Raw genomic sequence first — 18,060 nt, forward strand, 5'->3', positions numbered from 1 at the left:
CGAACCCCACTTACTACCATTGTGTCCCTGAACAAGACACTTAACCCCGTGTGTCTCCAGAGGGGGACTGTCCTTGACACTACTGATTGTTAGTCGCTCTGGATAAGGGAGTCTGATAAATGCACTAAATGTAAATGTAAATGTTTGCCATGCATTCATCACAGGAAGATTTATGTATAGACTCATAGAACCTTGCAGATCTTTAGATTAAATCTTCTTGTGCCTGAACACTCCATATATGGCACTGCGCAGACGAATACTTCCATGCAAAATCTTAAATCTTTGATATATCGCTGCAATTACTACGGCAGTTACTATTCAGCACCACGGAGAGCCATGGCCCTAAAACACCTGAGAGTTCAATTACTCCTTTCACTCAGTTCATTTCCACTGAATGACACTTGCCAGCAGCATCAGTGAGTAAAACTGACCCGGGTGTTAATAGTTAATTGTTGCTGAAATGTGATCATTTCCGTGTCCACACTGAATAATTAATATCTCTTGAGTCAGTCCACAAGGTGCATACTATTGCCTGCATTCTCCACAGTTCCTTATGGGGCAGTGGTGGCCAATTGGTTAAGGAAGTGGCCCGTAATCAGAAGGTTGCTGGTTTGAATCCTGATCCCGTGCCACTGAGGTGCCACTGAGGAAAGCACCGTCCCCACACACTGCTCCCCGGCTGCCGGTCATGGTTGTCCACTGCTCACTAAGGGTGATGGGTTAAATGCAGAGGACACATTTCATTGTATCACAATGTGCTGCGCTGCTGTGTATCACAATGACAATCACTTCACTTTCAGAAAGAATTGCTTGTCTGAATTGTCTTTATGTAAAAAAATGTTCACATTTTAAAAGCGACTTGTGTACATTAATATATTAATAACCACCACTATCATGTTTACATCCGAATAATCCACATTCACAGAAAACAATCATTATAATAACAAAACGTTGTAACGATGGACAGCACTCTTTACGTGCGCTTTGGGGTAAAACACACAATTTTCTTAAAAGCCTTCCGGAAGTCCCTGTTGAAGATGGTGTAGATGATCGGGTTGACCGAGCTGTTGCAGTAGCCGATCCAGAAGAAGGCGTCGAACAGCGCGCCGGGGATGGTGCAGCGTTCCCGGCAGATCGCGTGGAGGCTGTAGGTGAAGAAGAAGGGGAACCAGCAGAGGACGAACAGCCCCATCACCACCGCCAGCACGAAGGTGAAGCGCTTCTCGCGCATCTGCGCCACCTTGGACTTGGACGCCGCCAGCCGCCGGCCGTGCGCCTCGGGGAAGTGCTGCGAGGCGCGCTGGCAGGCCCACGACGCGCGGGTTTTGGTCCGCGCGTTTCCGCCCGCGCGTTTGGAGAAGCGCGGGTCCCTCGGCTTGCTGTCCGAGGCGCAGCTCTCCTCCAGGTCGATGTCGTCCAGCTCCTCCTGCCGCTGGTTGCTGCCCGAGCTGTGGCTGCTCGGACTGTCCGTCTCCGCCTTGTCCTTCCGGACGAAGCACGTCTCGGACTGGGACGGCTGCCTCTCCAGCCCGTTCTTGGCCACGAACACCGTGGAGGAGCGCTGCTTGGCCACGCGGTATATTTTACAGTAAACCGTCACCATGATGAAGCCCGGGGCGAAAAACGACACGAGGCAGGACGACAGGATGTACCACGTCTCGTCGTTTATCAGACACTCCAGCTCGTCGTGCTTGGTCATTATGAGCGGGGGGAAGGAGATGACCGCCGAGATGACCCACACGACGACGATCATGGACTTGATGCGCTTCGGGGTCCTTTTCAGGTTGTAGCTCACCGCCTTGGTCACCGACCAGTACCGGTCCAGGCTGATGGCGCACAGGTGGACGATGGACGACGTGCAGAAGAGCACGTCCAGGGCCAGGTAGAACGCGCACCAGGTGCTGCCGAAGTACCAGTATCCCATCACCTCGTTCGCCAGGGAGAAGGGGATCACCAGCGTGGCCACCAGGATGTCGGCCGATGCCAGCGACACGAGGAAGAGGTTCTGGGGCGCGCGCAGCGCCCGGCTGGTCAGAACGGCCACGATGACCAGCGCGTTACCCACGATGGTCAGCAAAATGACAGCGATGACGACGAGGATGATGAAGGCTGCCGCCAACTCGGTGTGCGGAAAGGGTCTCGCCGCGCCGGTGACGTTCTCGTCTTCCGTAGAGTTGAAGCCACGCGTGGCGAGCTGAGTTACATCCATCGCGCGCGCATCCTGGTGTGCCCTTCCACGATCCGCAAATCCCCGTCGATCATGAGTCGGCTGCGTGCGTAAAACCTCCCCGCGTCCCGACGTCCGCGCTCGCCATCGCGCGCGCCTCCTCTCAACTCAGATCCGGGGTTCAGGGGCCGAGAAGTTCGGGTTCGGAGCCACCCTCCCGCCCCGCCCGGCGCATCGTCCCGTGCCGTGGCGCTCCCGGCTCCGGCGCGCAGTTCGGCTCGGCGTTACGCGGGCGCGCCGCTCCTCCATACCAGCCCGCAGACCAGCAGGAGCTGGAGTGTGTTTGCTCTGCGAGGGAGATGACATCATTCCTAAGACCGGCCCATTCTTAAAATTCACGCGAGATAGGGAAAGGCTGGGGAAAGTATCTTAATAGTAAATATGTATAGGGTTGTTTTCCATTACTTGAATGACTAAAATGCATGGGAATGTTACATCTTACATATTAAAACTACCAGCTTTAAACTACCTGGCTGAAATTGTGCAGGTCCCTATCATGTCACACACACACACACAACAACAACAAAAAAAAGTTCTAACCCCTCCAGGCCTGGACTCTTCCAGACTTCTGGAGATATCTTGTGGAATTTGACACAAAGACGTTAACATCATGTAAGATTTGGGGAGGGGCCTTCACGGATCAGATTGAGATCTGGGGAAACTTAAACTCTTCTTTATATTCTTGAAACCATGCCCGGATGGTTTGGACCTCTGTGTCTAGTGGTCGAGAAGGAGCCGGCTATTGCCCGAGGTTGCTGAAATTTATATGAGAGAGCGGGGCAGGGGAGGGGTGGGGTTACAGAGCTCAGCAAACGCAGAGCGAGGGAGTTTACCCACATTCTCAGTGTTGCCAGAAGTACGATAATGATCATATTTGTACAATAATTTGACCTTCTGTACAATAAATGATTCCAAACTTCCCATTATGTACAATAATTTTACCACTTTGGTTCATGCATAACTTATTGTCTTAACACAACATGGTACATGATGTTTTTGACTCATGTTACTTTACAGCCAATCAATACATGATGTGACACATAGGCGTCAAACTCTCAACCCGTGGGCCACTTAAAACACAAACTACAGATCCCTTAATGTAGTGCTTCAGTTGTCTTGCCGAATGCAATCCCGTAAGTTTTGGCCAAATGGTGCAATTGAGTTTCATGTAGCGTGTGGTGACGCACAAAGTAGACAACAATGAGTGGTTTGACCCCTGCAAATTCCTCAAGTGTGGGAATCTCGACTGCATAATTTCTGCTAGTGGGTGACTGCGCCCATGCTCTCACCGTGAGCGTTGGTGGAATAGCAGTTGAGCCGGGTTTGATTTCCGGCCAACGCAATACAAGTTTTGGGCAGTGGTGGCCTCCACTCCAGTCTCCCAGTAGCCACGTGCCAACTACTTGGACCTGTGCCTCAGGAATGGCCTCTGATCTTCTCATTCGTGGCAAAACACAATGACTATGTACCAAAATGACCACCTGTTCCATTTTCTAAACCTGCTTGTCCATGTCAGGTTTGCTGGGAAGCTGGACCCTTTCCCAGGCATTGTTGGGCCCTAGACAAGAACAATGTCTGGACAGGGGACCTGTCCAAACCACAGCATCACTACAGAGACACAGAAGATGGTCCCTGAAATAATACACAATTTATGGTTACATTATATAAGACCTTTCAGTCTATGGCGTATTTATATTTACAGGTTTTCCACCATTCCTCTATCCAGGTCATCAAGAATAGAACATCAGCATGTGTGCTGCAACAGCTCAGTGACTGAAATCTGGCGTTAAGCATTGACATGACCAGACTTGACATTCATAAGACCAGACCAGTTGAGCATGGCACTAAATCAGCACAGTTTGAGGAAATCTAGGCTGACCTAGCATGTACAGCTCATTAAATCTCTTGTAGGAGTTACACCAGACTGAAGAAACCCTCCAGGAGAGGGTACAGAAAAGAAATACACCTAGCACATTTTAAAATGTAGAAAATTCTTGAAACTAGAGGTTATGTAACAACAGTACTGCAGTCGTATGGCTCTGTATTCCATCCTGAAATAAGTGTAATTGTAATAAAATATGTCAGCAAAGTACATCTCAAATGAACAAAGAAATATAGTTACTGCTGAAGGTTGCTGTATGTTGTTGAAAATAAATGTCTGGTTTCCAATGCCCTCTAGTGACCGAAAAATTATGACAACCTGTGAAAAAAACGAGCAAAAGCTGCAAAAGTAAAAAAATATACTGACTGTAGGCTCATGAGCAAAAAAGCTTAAAAGAGCAAAAAAAGTGTGACTTCTGGTTGAACACTTACCTATCTAGACAATTTCGAATATGATCAAAGGAGGCACAAGGTTCTGGTGAACTGTCTGTGAAACACTTAATGGACAACATAGATCATTGTTCAAATTCAGGTTTAGCTAAACTTTGCTGAATCACATTTTTATAAAGTATGTAGAAAAAAGTATGACAAATTCATATAGTTTATTGTCATCTACATAGATATTTGACAGTATATATTGAAATGAAACGTTTCTCTGGAACCTGGTGCTACATGTAACATTTAAACAAAGTTACATACTGACAAAGTGCACGTGCCTGACGCAGATAAACTTGGCAACGTAAAGTTCAAACATGGGACACAGACAGCGCCAGAATAACATTAAAAGCAAACAAAATATGTAAACAACAAGAAGACAGACAGCACTAAACTAGTATATTGAATAATGAAGGTGCAAAGTAAAGTGCAAATACCACTGTGCAAAATAAAAGAGTGAAATAATAGATAATGTTTTCGAAACATAAAAGAAGTAGTGTATGTTTGTTAGTGTGCTTTAAACTGAAAAACTTGTTTAAAAATTTGTTAATTTGTTGCAAGATCATAAATGTTGAAGTGTTGTACCAGCAGCTTCAAATTATCATATTTTGAGAAAAGTTATTGTACACAAGCAGCTTTAATTACACATTTTATCAAAGATTCTGTATCTTCCTTCAGTTTTTCACATCTTACAAACTCTGACTCATTCTATTCCTTACCACTGGAAATGGTCACTAACTCTCTCCTCACTTTCTCTTTCTATGGATCATGTCTGTCCACTATCTTCCAAATGTTTTTGCCACTAATGTGGTGGGAAATTTCCCGTCTGGGGAGCTGCAATAAAGGAAGTCAATTGAATTGATTATCCAAGTTTATTTTACCATGGCCATGGGGGGAACTCGCAAGAGAACTCCCCCCATTAGTAAGTTCACAAGCATATTTATACCATTATGGTAATGAAGGGTTGGAAGACAGGATCATGCCAGCTTTGTCATCGGCGCCTGGACAAGGACGCTTGTTTAAAAAACATCTTAGCCTTGTACATCACCAAGGTTTAAAGTGAGATACAGTTGTTTTCTGGCTGTTCCATAACCAAAGGTGAAACACGTGGAGTGTCTGGGCCTGCTAAATTTCGTGGAGTGTCTGGGCCTACTAAATTTCCTTCCACACTATTTTTATTTATTTTTTGAGTTGATTAATGATAACTACTATAGGCACAAAAATGTATATGATGTGTGCGTAAGTTGAGGAGTACATAATTACATAATAACACAAAAATCAAAGGATAAAATAAATGATTCTAAAAGTTATTAAAAAGTATGCAGCAAATTAATGCAAAATTACAAGGTAACGTAACATATTCAACCAGAAACATCAAAGTATACCACTCCATCAAGAGTTTAAGGTAACTCATCACAGTTGTACTGAAATAAAAATATAAACTCAAAACTAAAGGCGAAACAATAATGAAAAAACTAAATTTTAAATAAAAATCAACACCAGGTATATCAATCAAGATATAGAGTTATATGTACATTCACATGGACCTTGTAACAGTACATCCAACAATGACTCCAATAGTAACTCACACGCACATCTCGCACAATCGGCGGCGGTCTTGATTCACGGAAAATCCGCTCTTAACTCATGGCCTTATTTCACACTCGATCTCCAAGATCGGCTCACGGTACTTTAAACAGGACTTTTAACAAATAAGAAAAGTGACACCCCCTTGATTGGATCAATTCAACTGACTACAGAATATAGCAAATATGCTATTTATCTTATCATTTTGATTTTGTATTTCATAATCTTCTAGATTCTAATTAAATGTTTGAGAGGTGGAATATTTTAACTCACCGGACTCGTGTCCCCAGACGACAAAAAAAAGGAAACTCCCGGCGGAATCGGCCAAGGACGCTGACCGCAGCCCCAGTCACTCTGAAACTCTAAAACTAGGTTTTAGAGATGGATCAGCCCCTCCGGTCAGGTCCTGGCGGATTCACGTGGATCCTGTTTGTAACGCCAATTGTGGTGGGAAATTTCCCGTCTGGGGAGATGCAATAAACATAGCTTTCTTTTGGCTTTTTTGATGTTGGTTAGCTGTCCTGAGTCTGCTGTATTTATTGTACATGTTAGCATCCTGTACCTGTTAGAACCCTCTTAGACCGCTAGACTTAGGAGCGTGACAAAATGGGGGCTCATCCATGTTTTTTTTCCCCCTGGTTTGGTGTTTGTGATCAGAATCGTATATCCGGTAAGTTAGGGTGTCTCTTGGGATCTTTGCTGTGGCAATGGCCTCCCTGCAGAGCACCACTTTTGTTGTTTTGCTTTATTATTTTTCCTTTCTTTCTTTTGGAGCTACTACGGGTGGGGGTACGCCATCACACGAACAGCCTCAGCTTGAGTCTGACCGGGGTGATGTAAATGTAAAAAAAAAAACATTCAGCATTCAAAGTTGCCTCCAATTGGTACCCTCCGAAGAGCAGGTAGGTTAAGGTAGCTTGGTAATGTGTAGATGCAAAGAAAAAGGAAAATCAATCGGTCAGCACACCATTGGCGGTAACAGTCTCTGACATTATAGCCACTGATTCTTGACAGTCTAAAGACTATTCTTTCGCAGTAGCAGTATCGTAGCCTATGAGGTCTATCCGAGGCGTGATTTTTGCTAGTTGAAAACTTTACCCAATTCCCGTCTGGACGATTTGAAATACAATCGGCTAAGACAATTTTTGCCAGTCTCTTTGCAGACCTTTTGCTGGTGAAAAAATAAACGTGACCTCCAAGCTGTTAGCACTTGGTGTGAATGGAGTGCATTGAGTTGAAAAGTTTAATGAGATCATTTGTTTAATAGATGTAATTGAGAGATGGATCTTAGCACACAATGTATATCACCTGCTATACAAGTTTTCTTTTTTTCTGCAATTGAATTGGGAATTATACGCAGTTACCAAATTTCCTCACGTCATTTCATGGCATTCATTAAGTTGAATGCTTACATGATATCATGTTTTTCAAGATATAATTTAAGAGGTGCTTCAGTGTGCAATGTATGCCACATAGTTTAACAGAGTTTTTATTTGCTGCATTTGATTCGGAATGAATAGTTACCAACCTCCAAGCTGTTAGCATTTGGTGTGAATGGAGTGCATTGAGTTGAAAAGTTTAATGAGATCATTTGTTTCATAGATGTAATTGAGAGAGGGATCTTAGCACACAATGTATGTCACCTGCTATGCAGTTTTCTTTTTTCTGCAATTGAATTGGGAATTATACGCAGTTACGCAGTTACCAAATTTCCTCACGTCATTCATGGCATTCATTAAGTTGAATGCTTACATGATATCATGTTTTTCAAGATATAATTTAAGAGGTGCTTCAGTGTGCAATGTATGCCACATAGTTTAACAGAGTTTTTATTTGCTGCATTTGATTCGGAATGAATAGTTACCCAGCTATCCCCTTCCCCCTATCATCTTATGGCTTCATTCATTACTGGGCGGGGCCAGACATGTGAAGTCATACAACTCTTCCACTTTGCCTTGTTGGGCGTTTACAATTTTTTGCTGTTAAAAATTTTATTTTTTTTGGTGGCTTTGCATTTAGCATCTTATGTAGATTGTTTACAGTGACATCAAAAGAAGCACAGAAACCTCTTACAGCTTTGACTGTTTTGGTAATGTGTAGATGCAAAGAAAAAGGAAAATCAATCGGTCAGCACACCATTGGCGGTAACAGTCTCTGACATTATAGCCACTGATTCTTGACAGTCTAAAGACTATTCTTTCGCACTAGCAGTATTGTAGCCTATGAGGTCTATCCGAGGCGTGATTTTTGCTAGTTGAAAACTTTACCCAATTCCCGTCTGGACGATTTGAAATACAATCGGCTAAGACAATTTTTGCCAGTCTCTTTGGAGACCGTTTGCTGGTGAAAAAATAAACGTGACCTCCAAGCTGTTAGCACTTGGTGTGAATGGAGTGCATTGAGTTGAAAAGTTTAATGAGATCATTTGTTTCATAGATGTAATTGAGAGAGGGATCTTAGCACACAATGTATGTCACCTGCTATGCAAGTTTTCTTTTTTTCTGCAATTGAATTGGGAATTATACGCAGTTACCAAATTTCCTCACGTCATTTCATGGCATTCATTAAGTTGAATGCTTACATGATATCATGTTTTTCAAGATATAATTTAAGAGGTGCTTCAGTGTGCAATGTATGCCACATAGTTTAACAGAGTTTTTATTTGCTGCATTTGATTCGGAATGAATAGTTACCCAGCTATCCCCTTCCCCCTATCATCTTATGGCTTCATTCATTACTGGGCGGGGCCAGACATGTGAAGTCATACAACTCTTCCACTTTGCCTTGTTGGGCGTTTACAATTTTTTGCTGTTAAAAATTGTATTTTTTTTTGGTGGCTTTGCATTTAGCATCTTATGTAGATTGTTTACAGTGACATCAAAAGAAGCACAGAAACCTCTTACAGCTTTGACTGTTTTGGTAATGTGTAGATGCAAAGAAAAAGGAAAATCAATCGGTCAGCACACCATTGGCGGTAACAGTCCTCTGACATTATAGCCACTGATTCTTGACAGTCTAAAGACTATTCTTTCGCAGTAGCAGTATCGTAGCCTATGAGGTCTATCCGAGGCGTGATTTTTGCTAGTTGAAAACTTTACCCAATTCCCGTCTGGACGATTTGAAATACAATCGGCTAAGACAATTTTTGCCAGTCTCTTTAGAGACCGTTTGTTGGTGAAAAAATAAACGTGACCTCCAAGCTGTTAGCACTTGGTGTGAATGGAGTGCATTGAGTTGAAAAGTTTAATGAGATCATTTGTTTCATAGATGTAATTGAGAGAGGGATCTTAGCACACAATGTATGTCACCTGCTATACAAGTTTTCTTTTTTTACTGTAATTGAATTGGGAGTTATACGTAGTTACGCAGTTACCAAATTTCCTTACGTCATTTAATGGCATTCATTAAGTTGAGTGCTTACATGATATCATGTTTTTCAAGATATAATTTAAGAGGTGCTTCAGTGTGCAATGTATGCCACATAGTTTAACAGAGTTTTTATTTGCTGCATTTGATTCGGAATGAATAGTTACCCAGCTATCCCCTTCCCCCTATCATCTTATGGCTTCATTCATTACTGGGGCGGGGCCAGACATGTGAAGTCATACAACTCTTCCACTTTGCCTTGTTGGGACGTTTACAATTTTTGCTGTTAAAAATTGTTTTTTTTTTTAGGTGGCATCTTGATTTAGCATCTTATGTAGATTGTTTACAGTGACATCAAAAGAAGCACAGAAACCTCTTACAGCTTTGACTGTTTGGTAATGTGTAGATGCAAAGAAAAAGGAAAATCAGCACACCATTGGCGGTAACAGTCTCTGACATTATAGCCACTGATTCTTGACAGTCTAAAGACTATTCTTTCGCAGTAGCAGTATCGTAGCCTATGAGGTCTATCCGAGGCGTGATTTTTGCTAGTTGAAAACTTTACCCAATTCCCGTCTGGACGATTTGAAATACAATCGGCTAAGACAATTTTTGCCAGTCTCTTTGGAGACCGTTTGCTGGTGAAAAAATAAACGTGACCTCCAAGCTGTTAGCACTTGGTGTGAATGGAGTGCATTGAGTTGAAAAAGTTTAATGAGATCATTTGTTTCATAGATGTAATTGAGGAGAGGGATCTTAGCACACAATGTATGTCACCTGCTATGCAAGTTTTCTTTTTTTCTGCAATTGAATTGGGAATTATACGCAGTTACGCAGTTACCAAATTTCCTCACGTCATTTCATGGCATTCATTAAGTTGAATGCTTACATGATATCATGTTTTTCAAGATATTATTTAAGAGGTGCTTCAGTGTGCAATGTATGCCACATAGTTTAACAGAGTTTTTATTTGCTGCATTTGATTCGGAATGAATAGTTACCCAGCTATCCCCTTCCCCCTATCATCTTATGGCTTCATTCATTACTGGGCGGGGCCAGACATGTGAAGTCATACAACTCTTCCACTTTGCCTTGTTGGGCGTTTACAATTTTTTGCTGTTAAAAATTGTATTTTTTTTTGGTGGCTTTGCATTTAGCATCTTATGTAGATTGTTTACAGTGACATCAAAAGAAGCACAGAAACCTCTTACAGCTTTGACTGTTTTGGTAATGTGTAGATGCAAAGAAAAAGGAAAATCAATCGGTCAGCACACCATTGGCGGTAACAGTCTCTGACATTATAGCCACTGATTCTTGACAGTCTAAAGACTATTCTTTCGCAGTAGCAGTATCGTAGCCTATGAGGTCTATCCGAGGCGTGATTTTTGCTAGTTGAAAACTTTACCCAATTCCCGTCTGGACGATTTGAAATACAATCGGCTAAGACAATTTTTGCCAGTCTCTTTGGAGACCGTTTGCTGGTGAAAAAATAAACGTGACCTCCAAGCTGTTAGCACTTGGTGTGAATGGAGTGCATTGAGTTGAAAAGTTTAATGAGATCATTTGTTTCATAGATGTAATTGAGAGAGGGACCTTAGCACACAATGTATGTCACCTGCTATGCAAGTTTTCTTTTTTTCTGCAATTGAATTGGGAATTATACGCAGTTACGCAGTTACCAAATTTCCTCACGTCATTTCATGGCATTCATTAAGTTGAATGCTTACATGATATCATGTTTTTCAAGATATAATTTAAGAGGTGCTTCAGTGTGCAATGTATGCCACATAGTTTAACAGAGTTTTTATTTGCTGCATTTGATTCGGAATGAATAGTTACCCAGCTATCCCCTTCCCCCTATCATCTTATGGCTTCATTCATTACTGGGCGGGGCCAGACATGTGAAGTCATACAACTCTTCCACTTTGCCTTGTTGGGCGTTTACAATTTTTTGCTGTTAAAAATTTTTTTTTTTTTTGGTGGCATCTTATTTAGCATCTTATGTAGATTGTTTACAGTGACATCAAAAGAAGCACAGAAACCTCTTACAGCTTTGACTGTTTTGGTAATGTGTAGATGCAAAGAAAAAGGAAAATCAGCACACCATTGGCGGTAACAGTCTCTGACATTATAGCCACTGATTCTTGACAGTCTAAAGACTATTCTTTCGCAGTAGCAGTATCGTAGCCTATGAGGTCTATCCGAGGCGTGATTTTTGCTAGTTGAAAACTTTACCCAATTCCCGTCTGGACGATTTGAAATACAATCGGCTAAGAAAATTTTTGCCAGTCTCTTTGGAGACCGTTTGCTGGTGAAAAAATAAACGTGACCTCTAAGCTGTTAGCACTTGGTGTGAATGGAGTGCATTGAGTTGAAAAGTTTAATGAGATCATTTGTTTCATAGATGTAATTGAGAGAGGGACCTTAGCACACAATGTATGTCACCTGCTATGCAAGTTTTCTTTTTTTCTGCAATTGAATTGGGAATTATACGCAGTTACGCAGTTACCAAATTTCCTCACGTCATTTCATGGCATTCATTAAGTTGAATGCTTACATGATATCATGTTTTTCAAGATATAATTTAAGAGGTGCTTCAGTGTGCAATGTATGCCACATAGTTTAACAGAGTTTTTATTTGCTGCATTTGATTCGGAATGAATAGTTACCCAGCTATCCCCTTCCCCCTATCATCTTATGGCTTCATTCATTACTGGGCGGGGCCAGACATGTGAAGTCATACAACTCTTCCACTTTGCCTTGTTGGGCGTTTACAATTTTTTGCTGTTAAAAATTGTATTTTTTTTTGGTGGCTTTGCATTTAGCATCTTATGTAGATTGTTTACAGTGACATCAAAAGAAGCACAGAAACCTCTTACAGCTTTGACTGTTTTGGTAATGTGTAGATGCAAAGAAAAAGGAAAATCAATCGGTCAGCACACCATTGGCGGTAACAGTCTCTGACATTATAGCCACTGATTCTTGACAGTCTAAAGACTATTCTTTCGCAGTAGCAGTATCGTAGCCTATGAGGTCTATCCGAGGCGTGATTTTTTGCTAGTTGAAAACTTTACCCAATTCCCCTCTGGACGATTTGAAATACAATCGGCTAAGACAATTTTTGCCAGTCTCTTTGGAGACCGTTTGCTGGTGAAAAAATAAACGTGACCTCCAAGCTGGTAGCACTTGGTGTGAATGGAGTGCATTGAGTTGAAAAGTTTAATGAGATCATTTGTTTCAGTATATGTAATTGAGAGAGGGATCCTTAGCACACAATGTATGTCACCTGCTATGCAAGTTTTCTTTTTTTCTGCAATTGAATTGGGAATTATACGCAGTTACCAAATTTCCTCACGTCATTTCATGGCATTCATTAAGTTGAATGCTTACATGATATCATGTTTTCAAGATATATTTAAGAGGTGCTTCAGTGTGCAATGTATGCCACATAGTTTAACAGAGTTTTTATTTGCTGCATTTGATTCGGAATGAATAGTTACCCAGCTATCCCCTTCCCCCTATCATCTTATGGCTTCATTCATTACTGGGCGGGGCCAGACATGTGAAGTCATACAACTCTTCCACTTTGCCTTGTTGGGCGTTTACAATTTTTTGCTGTTAAAAATTTTTTTTTTTTTGGTGGCATCTTATTTAGCATCTTATGTAGATTGTTTACAGTGACATCAAAAGAAGCACAGAAACCTCTTACAGCTTTGACTGTTTTGGTAATGTGTAGATGCAAAGAAAAAGGAAAATCAATCGGTCAGCACACCATTGGCGGTAACAGTCTCTGACATTATAGCCACTGATTCTTGACAGTCTAAAGACTATTCTTTCGCAGTAGCAGTATCGTAGCCTATGAGGTCTATCCGAGGCGTGATTTTTGCTAGTTGAAAACTTTACCCAATTCCCGTCTGGACGATTTGAAATACAATCGGCTAAGACAATTTTTGCCAGTCTCTTTGGAGACCGTTTGCTGGTGAAAAAATAAACGTGACCTCCAAGCTGTTAGCACTTGGTGTGAATGGAGTGCATTGAGTTGAAAAGTTTAATGAGATCATTTGTTTCGTAGATGTAATTGAGAGAGGGATCTTAGCACACAATGTATGTCACCTGCTATGCAAGTTTTCTTTTTTTCTGCAATTGAATTGGGAATTATACGCAGTTACCAAATTTCCTCACGTCATTTCATGGCATTCATTAAGTTGAATGCTTACATGATATCATGTTTTTCAAGATATAATTTAAGAGGTGCTTCAGTGTGCAATGTATGCCACATAGTTTAACAGAGTTTTTATTTGCTGCATTTGATTCGGAATGAATAGTTACCCAGCTATCCCCTTCCCCCTATCATCTTATGGCTTCATTCATTACTGGGCGGGGCCAGACATGTGAAGTCATACAACTCTTCCACTTTGCCTTGTTGGGCGTTTACAATTTTTTGCTGTTAAAATTTTTTTTTTTTTTGGTGGCATCTTATTTAGCATCTTATGTAGATTGTTTACAGTGACATCAAAAGAAGCACAGAAACCTCTTACAGCTTTGACTGTTTTGGTAATGTGTAGATGCAAAGAAAAAGGAAAATCAATCGGTCAGCACACCATTGGCGGTAACAGTCTCTGACATTATAGCCACTGATTCTTGACAGTCTAAAGACTATTCTTTCGCAGTAGCAGTATCGTAGCCTATGAGGTCTATCCGAGGCGTGATTTTTGCTAGTTGAAAACTTTACCCAATTCCCGTCTGGACGATTTGAAATACAATCGGCTAAGACAATTTTTGCCAGTCTCTTTGGAGACCGTTTTGCTGGTGAAAAAATAAACGTGACCTCCAAGCTGTTAGCACTTGGTGTGAATGGAGTGCATTGAGTTGAAAAGTTTAATGAGATCATTTGTTTCATAGATGTAATTGAGAGAGGGATCTTAGCACACAATGTATGTCACCTGCTATGCAAGTTTTCTTTTTTTTCTGCAATTGAATTGGGAATTATACGCAGTTACGCAGTTACCAAATTTCCTCACGTCATTTCATGGCATTCATTAAGTTGAATGCTTACATGATATCATGTTTTTCAAGATATAATTTAAGAGGTGCTTCAGTGTGCAATGTATGCCACATAGTTTAACAGAGTTTTTATTTGCTGCATTTGATTCGGAATGAATAGTTACCCAGCTATCCCCTTCCCCCTATCATCTTATGGCTTCATTCATTACTGGGCGGGGCCAGACATGTGAAGTCATACAACTCTTCCACTTTGCCTTGTTGGGCGTTTACAATTTTTTGCTGTTAAAAATTGTATTTTTTTTTGGTGGCATCTTATTTAGCATCTTATGTAGATTGTTTACAGTGACATCAAAAGAAGCACAGAAACCTCTTACAGCTTTGACTGTTTTGGTAATGTGTAGATGCAAAGAAAAAGGAAAATCAGCACACCATTGGCGGTAACAGTCTCTGACATTATAGCCACTGATTCTTGACAGTCTAAAGACTATTCTTTCGCAGTAGCAGTATCGTAGCCTATGAGGTCTATCCGAGGCGTGATTTTTGCTAGTTGAAAACTTTAACCAATTCCCGTCTGGACGATTTGAAATACAATCGGCTAAGACAATTTTTGCCAGTCTCTTTGGAGACCGTTTGCTGGTGAAAAAATAAACGTGACCTCCAAGCTGTTAGCACTTGGTGTGAATGGAGTGCATTGAGTTAAAAAGTTTAATGAGATCATTTGTTTCATAGATGTAATTGAGAGAGGGACCTTAGCACACAATGTATGTCACCTGCTATGCAAGTTTTCTTTTTTTCTGCAATTGAATTGGGAATTATACGCAGTTACGCAGTTACCAAATTTCCTCACGTCATTTCATGGCATTCATTAAGTTGAATGCTTACATGATATCATGTTTTTCAAGATATTATTTAAGAGGTGCTTCAGTGTGCAATGTATGCCACATAGTTTAACAGAGTTTTTATTTGCTGCATTTGATTCGGAATGAATAGTTACCCAGCTATCCCCTTCCCCCCCTATCATCTTATGGCTTCATTCATTACTGGGCGGGGCCAGACATGTGAAGTCATACAACTCTTCCCCACTTTGCCTTGTTGGGGCGTTTACAATTTTTTGCTGTTAAAATTTTATTTTTTTTGGTGGCTTTGCATTTAGCATCTTATGTAGATTGTTTACAGTGACATCAAAAAGAAGCACAGAAACCTCTTACAGCTTTGACTGTTTTGGTAATGTGTAGAATGCAAAGAAAAAGGAAAATCAATCGGTCAGCACACCATTGGCGGTAACAGTCTCTGACATTATAGCCACTGATTCTTGACAGTCTAAAGACTATTCTTTCGCAGTAGCAGTATCGTAGCCTATGAGGTCTATCCGAGGCGTGATTTTTGCTAGTTGAAAACTTTACCCCAATTCCCGTCTGGACGATTTGAAATACAATCGGCTAAGAAAATTTTTGCCAGTCTCTTTGGAGACCGTTTGCTGGTGAAAAAATAAACGTGACCTCCTAAGCTGTTAGCACTTGGTGTGAATGGAGTGAATTGAGTTGAAAAGTTTAATGAGATCATTTGTTTCATAGATGTAATTGAGAGAGGGACCTTAGCACACAATGTATGTCACCTGCTATGCAAGTTTTCTTTTTTTCTGCAATTGAATTGGGAAATTATACGCAGTTACGCAGTTACCCAAATGTCCTCACGTCATTTCATGGCATTCATTAAGTTGAATGCTTACATGATATCATGTTTTTCAAGATATAATTTAAGAGGTGCTTCAGTGTGCAATGTATGCCACATAGTTTAACAGAGTTTTTTATTTGCTGCATTTGATTCGGAATGAATAGTTACCCAGCTATCCCCTTCCCCCTATCATCTTATGGCTTCATTCATTACTGGGCGGGGCCAGACATGTGAAGTCATACAACTCTTCCACTTTGCCTTGTTGGGCGGTTTACAATTTTTTGCTGTTAAAAATTGTATTTTTTTTTTGGTGGCTTTGCATTTAGCATCTTATGTAGATTGTTTACAGTGACATCAAAAGAAGCACAGAAACCTCTTACAGCCTTTGACTGTTTTGGTAATGTGTAGATGCAAAGAAAAAGGAAATCAATCGGTCAGCACACCATTGGCGGGTAACAGTCTCTGACATTATAGCCACTGATTCTTGACAGTCTAAAGACTATTCTTTCGCAGAGTAGCAGTATCGTAGCCTATGAGGTCTATCCGAGGCGTGATTTTTGCTAGTTGAAAACTTTAACCAATTCCCGTTCTGGACGATTTGAAATACAATCGGCCTAAGACAATTTTTGCCAGTCTCTTTGGAGACCGTTTGCTGGTGAAAAAAATAAACGTGACCTCCAAGCTGTTAGCACTTGGTGTGATGGAGTGCATTGAGTAAGTTGTTAAAAGTTTAATGAGATCATTTGTTTCATAGATGTAATTGAGAGAGGGATCTTAGCACACAATGTATGTCACCTGCTATGCAAGTTTTCTTTTTTTCTGCAATTGAATTGGGAATTATACGCAGTTACGCAGTACCAAATTCCTCACGTCATTTCATGGCATTCATTAAGTTGAATGCTTACATGATTATCATGTTTTTTTCAAGATATAATTTAAGAGGTGCTTCAGGTGCAATGTATGCCACATAGTTTAACAGAGTTTTTATTTGCTGCATTTGATTCGGAATGAATAGTTACCCAGCTATCCCCTTCCCCCTATCATCTTATGGCTTCATTCATTACTGGGCGGGGCCCAGACATGTGAAGTCATACAACTCTTCCACTTTGCCTTGTTGGGACGTTTACAATTTTTGCTGTTAATAATTGTATTTTTTTTTTAGGTGGCTTTGCATTTAGCATCTTATGTAGATTGTTTACAGTGACATCAAAAGAAGCACAGAAACCTCTTACAAGCTTTGACTGTTTTGGTAATGTGTAGATGCAAAGAAAAAGGAAAATCAATCGGTCAGCACACCATTGGCGGTAACAGTCTCTGACATTATAGCCACTGATTCTTGACAGTCTAAAGACTATTCTTTCGCAGTAGCAGTATCGTAGCCTATGAGGTCTATCCGAGGCGTGATTTTTGCTAGTTGAAAACTTACCCAATTCCCGTCTGGACTATTTGAAATACAATCGGCTAAGACAATTTTTGCCAGTCTCTTTGGAGACCGTTTGCTGGTGAAAAAATAAACGTGACCTCCAAGCTGTTAGCACTTGGTGTGAATGGAGTGCATTGAGTTGAAAAGTTTAATGAGATCATTTGTTTCATAGATGTAATTGAGAGAGGGACTTAGCACACAATGTATGTCACCTGCTATGCAAGTTTTCTTTTTTTCTGCAATTGAATTGGGAATTATAACGCAGTTACCAGTTACCAAATTTCCTCACGTCATTTCATGGCATTCATTAAGTTGAATGCTTACATGATATCATGTTTTCAAGATATAATTTAAGAGTGCTTCAGTGTGCAATGTATGCCACATAGTTTAACAAGTTTTTATTTGCTGCATTTGATTCGGAATGAATAGTTACCCAGCTATCCCCTTCCCCCTATCATCTTAT

At 40.9% G+C, this 18,060-nt stretch overlaps 1 protein-coding gene and 13 non-coding genes across 14 annotated transcripts; 13 read left to right on the forward strand and 1 right to left on the reverse strand.

Moving 5' to 3' along the window:
• Positions 1-806: 806 nt before the first annotated feature.
• LOC114768155 (alpha-2Da adrenergic receptor-like) lies at positions 807-2,505 on the reverse strand. The gene has a single exon (XM_028960296.1). The coding sequence runs from the start codon at positions 2,207-2,209 to the stop codon at positions 974-976; it is 1,236 nt and encodes a 411-aa protein (XP_028816129.1). The 5' UTR covers positions 2,210-2,505; the 3' UTR covers positions 807-973.
• Positions 2,506-7,154: 4,649 nt separating this feature from the next.
• Positions 7,155-7,294, forward strand: LOC114768646 (U4 spliceosomal RNA). The gene has a single exon (XR_003743091.1). It is a non-coding gene; the product is annotated as a U4 spliceosomal RNA (small nuclear RNA).
• Positions 7,295-8,323: 1,029 nt separating this feature from the next.
• Positions 8,324-8,463, forward strand: LOC114768641 (U4 spliceosomal RNA). The gene has a single exon (XR_003743086.1). It is a non-coding gene; the product is annotated as a U4 spliceosomal RNA (small nuclear RNA).
• Positions 8,464-9,154: 691 nt separating this feature from the next.
• Positions 9,155-9,294, forward strand: LOC114768677 (U4 spliceosomal RNA). Its single transcript, XR_003743109.1, has one exon. It is a non-coding gene; the product is annotated as a U4 spliceosomal RNA (small nuclear RNA).
• A 693-nt stretch (positions 9,295-9,987) lies between these two features.
• On the forward strand, positions 9,988-10,127 carry LOC114768679 (U4 spliceosomal RNA). Its single transcript, XR_003743111.1, has one exon. It is a non-coding gene; the product is annotated as a U4 spliceosomal RNA (small nuclear RNA).
• Positions 10,128-10,827: 700 nt separating this feature from the next.
• Positions 10,828-10,967, forward strand: LOC114768680 (U4 spliceosomal RNA). The gene has a single exon (XR_003743112.1). It is a non-coding gene; the product is annotated as a U4 spliceosomal RNA (small nuclear RNA).
• Positions 10,968-11,657: 690 nt separating this feature from the next.
• Positions 11,658-11,797, forward strand: LOC114768644 (U4 spliceosomal RNA). The gene has a single exon (XR_003743089.1). It is a non-coding gene; the product is annotated as a U4 spliceosomal RNA (small nuclear RNA).
• Positions 11,798-12,495: 698 nt separating this feature from the next.
• On the forward strand, positions 12,496-12,636 carry LOC114768652 (U4 spliceosomal RNA). The gene has a single exon (XR_003743097.1). It is a non-coding gene; the product is annotated as a U4 spliceosomal RNA (small nuclear RNA).
• A 689-nt stretch (positions 12,637-13,325) lies between these two features.
• Positions 13,326-13,465, forward strand: LOC114768681 (U4 spliceosomal RNA). Its single transcript, XR_003743113.1, has one exon. It is a non-coding gene; the product is annotated as a U4 spliceosomal RNA (small nuclear RNA).
• Positions 13,466-14,154: 689 nt separating this feature from the next.
• LOC114768682 (U4 spliceosomal RNA) lies at positions 14,155-14,294 on the forward strand. Its single transcript, XR_003743114.1, has one exon. It is a non-coding gene; the product is annotated as a U4 spliceosomal RNA (small nuclear RNA).
• A 692-nt stretch (positions 14,295-14,986) lies between these two features.
• Positions 14,987-15,126, forward strand: LOC114768639 (U4 spliceosomal RNA). Its single transcript, XR_003743085.1, has one exon. It is a non-coding gene; the product is annotated as a U4 spliceosomal RNA (small nuclear RNA).
• A 703-nt stretch (positions 15,127-15,829) lies between these two features.
• Positions 15,830-15,970, forward strand: LOC114768643 (U4 spliceosomal RNA). The gene has a single exon (XR_003743088.1). It is a non-coding gene; the product is annotated as a U4 spliceosomal RNA (small nuclear RNA).
• Positions 15,971-16,675: 705 nt separating this feature from the next.
• Positions 16,676-16,819, forward strand: LOC114768651 (U4 spliceosomal RNA). Its single transcript, XR_003743096.1, has one exon. It is a non-coding gene; the product is annotated as a U4 spliceosomal RNA (small nuclear RNA).
• A 708-nt stretch (positions 16,820-17,527) lies between these two features.
• On the forward strand, positions 17,528-17,666 carry LOC114768650 (U4 spliceosomal RNA). Its single transcript, XR_003743095.1, has one exon. It is a non-coding gene; the product is annotated as a U4 spliceosomal RNA (small nuclear RNA).
• Positions 17,667-18,060: the final 394 nt, after the last annotated feature.

Source organism: Denticeps clupeoides, chromosome 18, assembly GCF_900700375.1.
Source record: "Denticeps clupeoides chromosome 18, fDenClu1.1, whole genome shotgun sequence".
Lineage (NCBI taxonomy): Eukaryota > Metazoa > Chordata > Actinopteri > Clupeiformes > Denticipitidae > Denticeps > Denticeps clupeoides.

What these genes read in the sequence shown, in the direction of transcription:
- LOC114768155 (XM_028960296.1), bottom strand. Translation starts at nt 2,209, where the DNA reads ATGGATGTAACTCAGCTCGCCACGCGTGGCTTCAACTCTACGGAAGAC.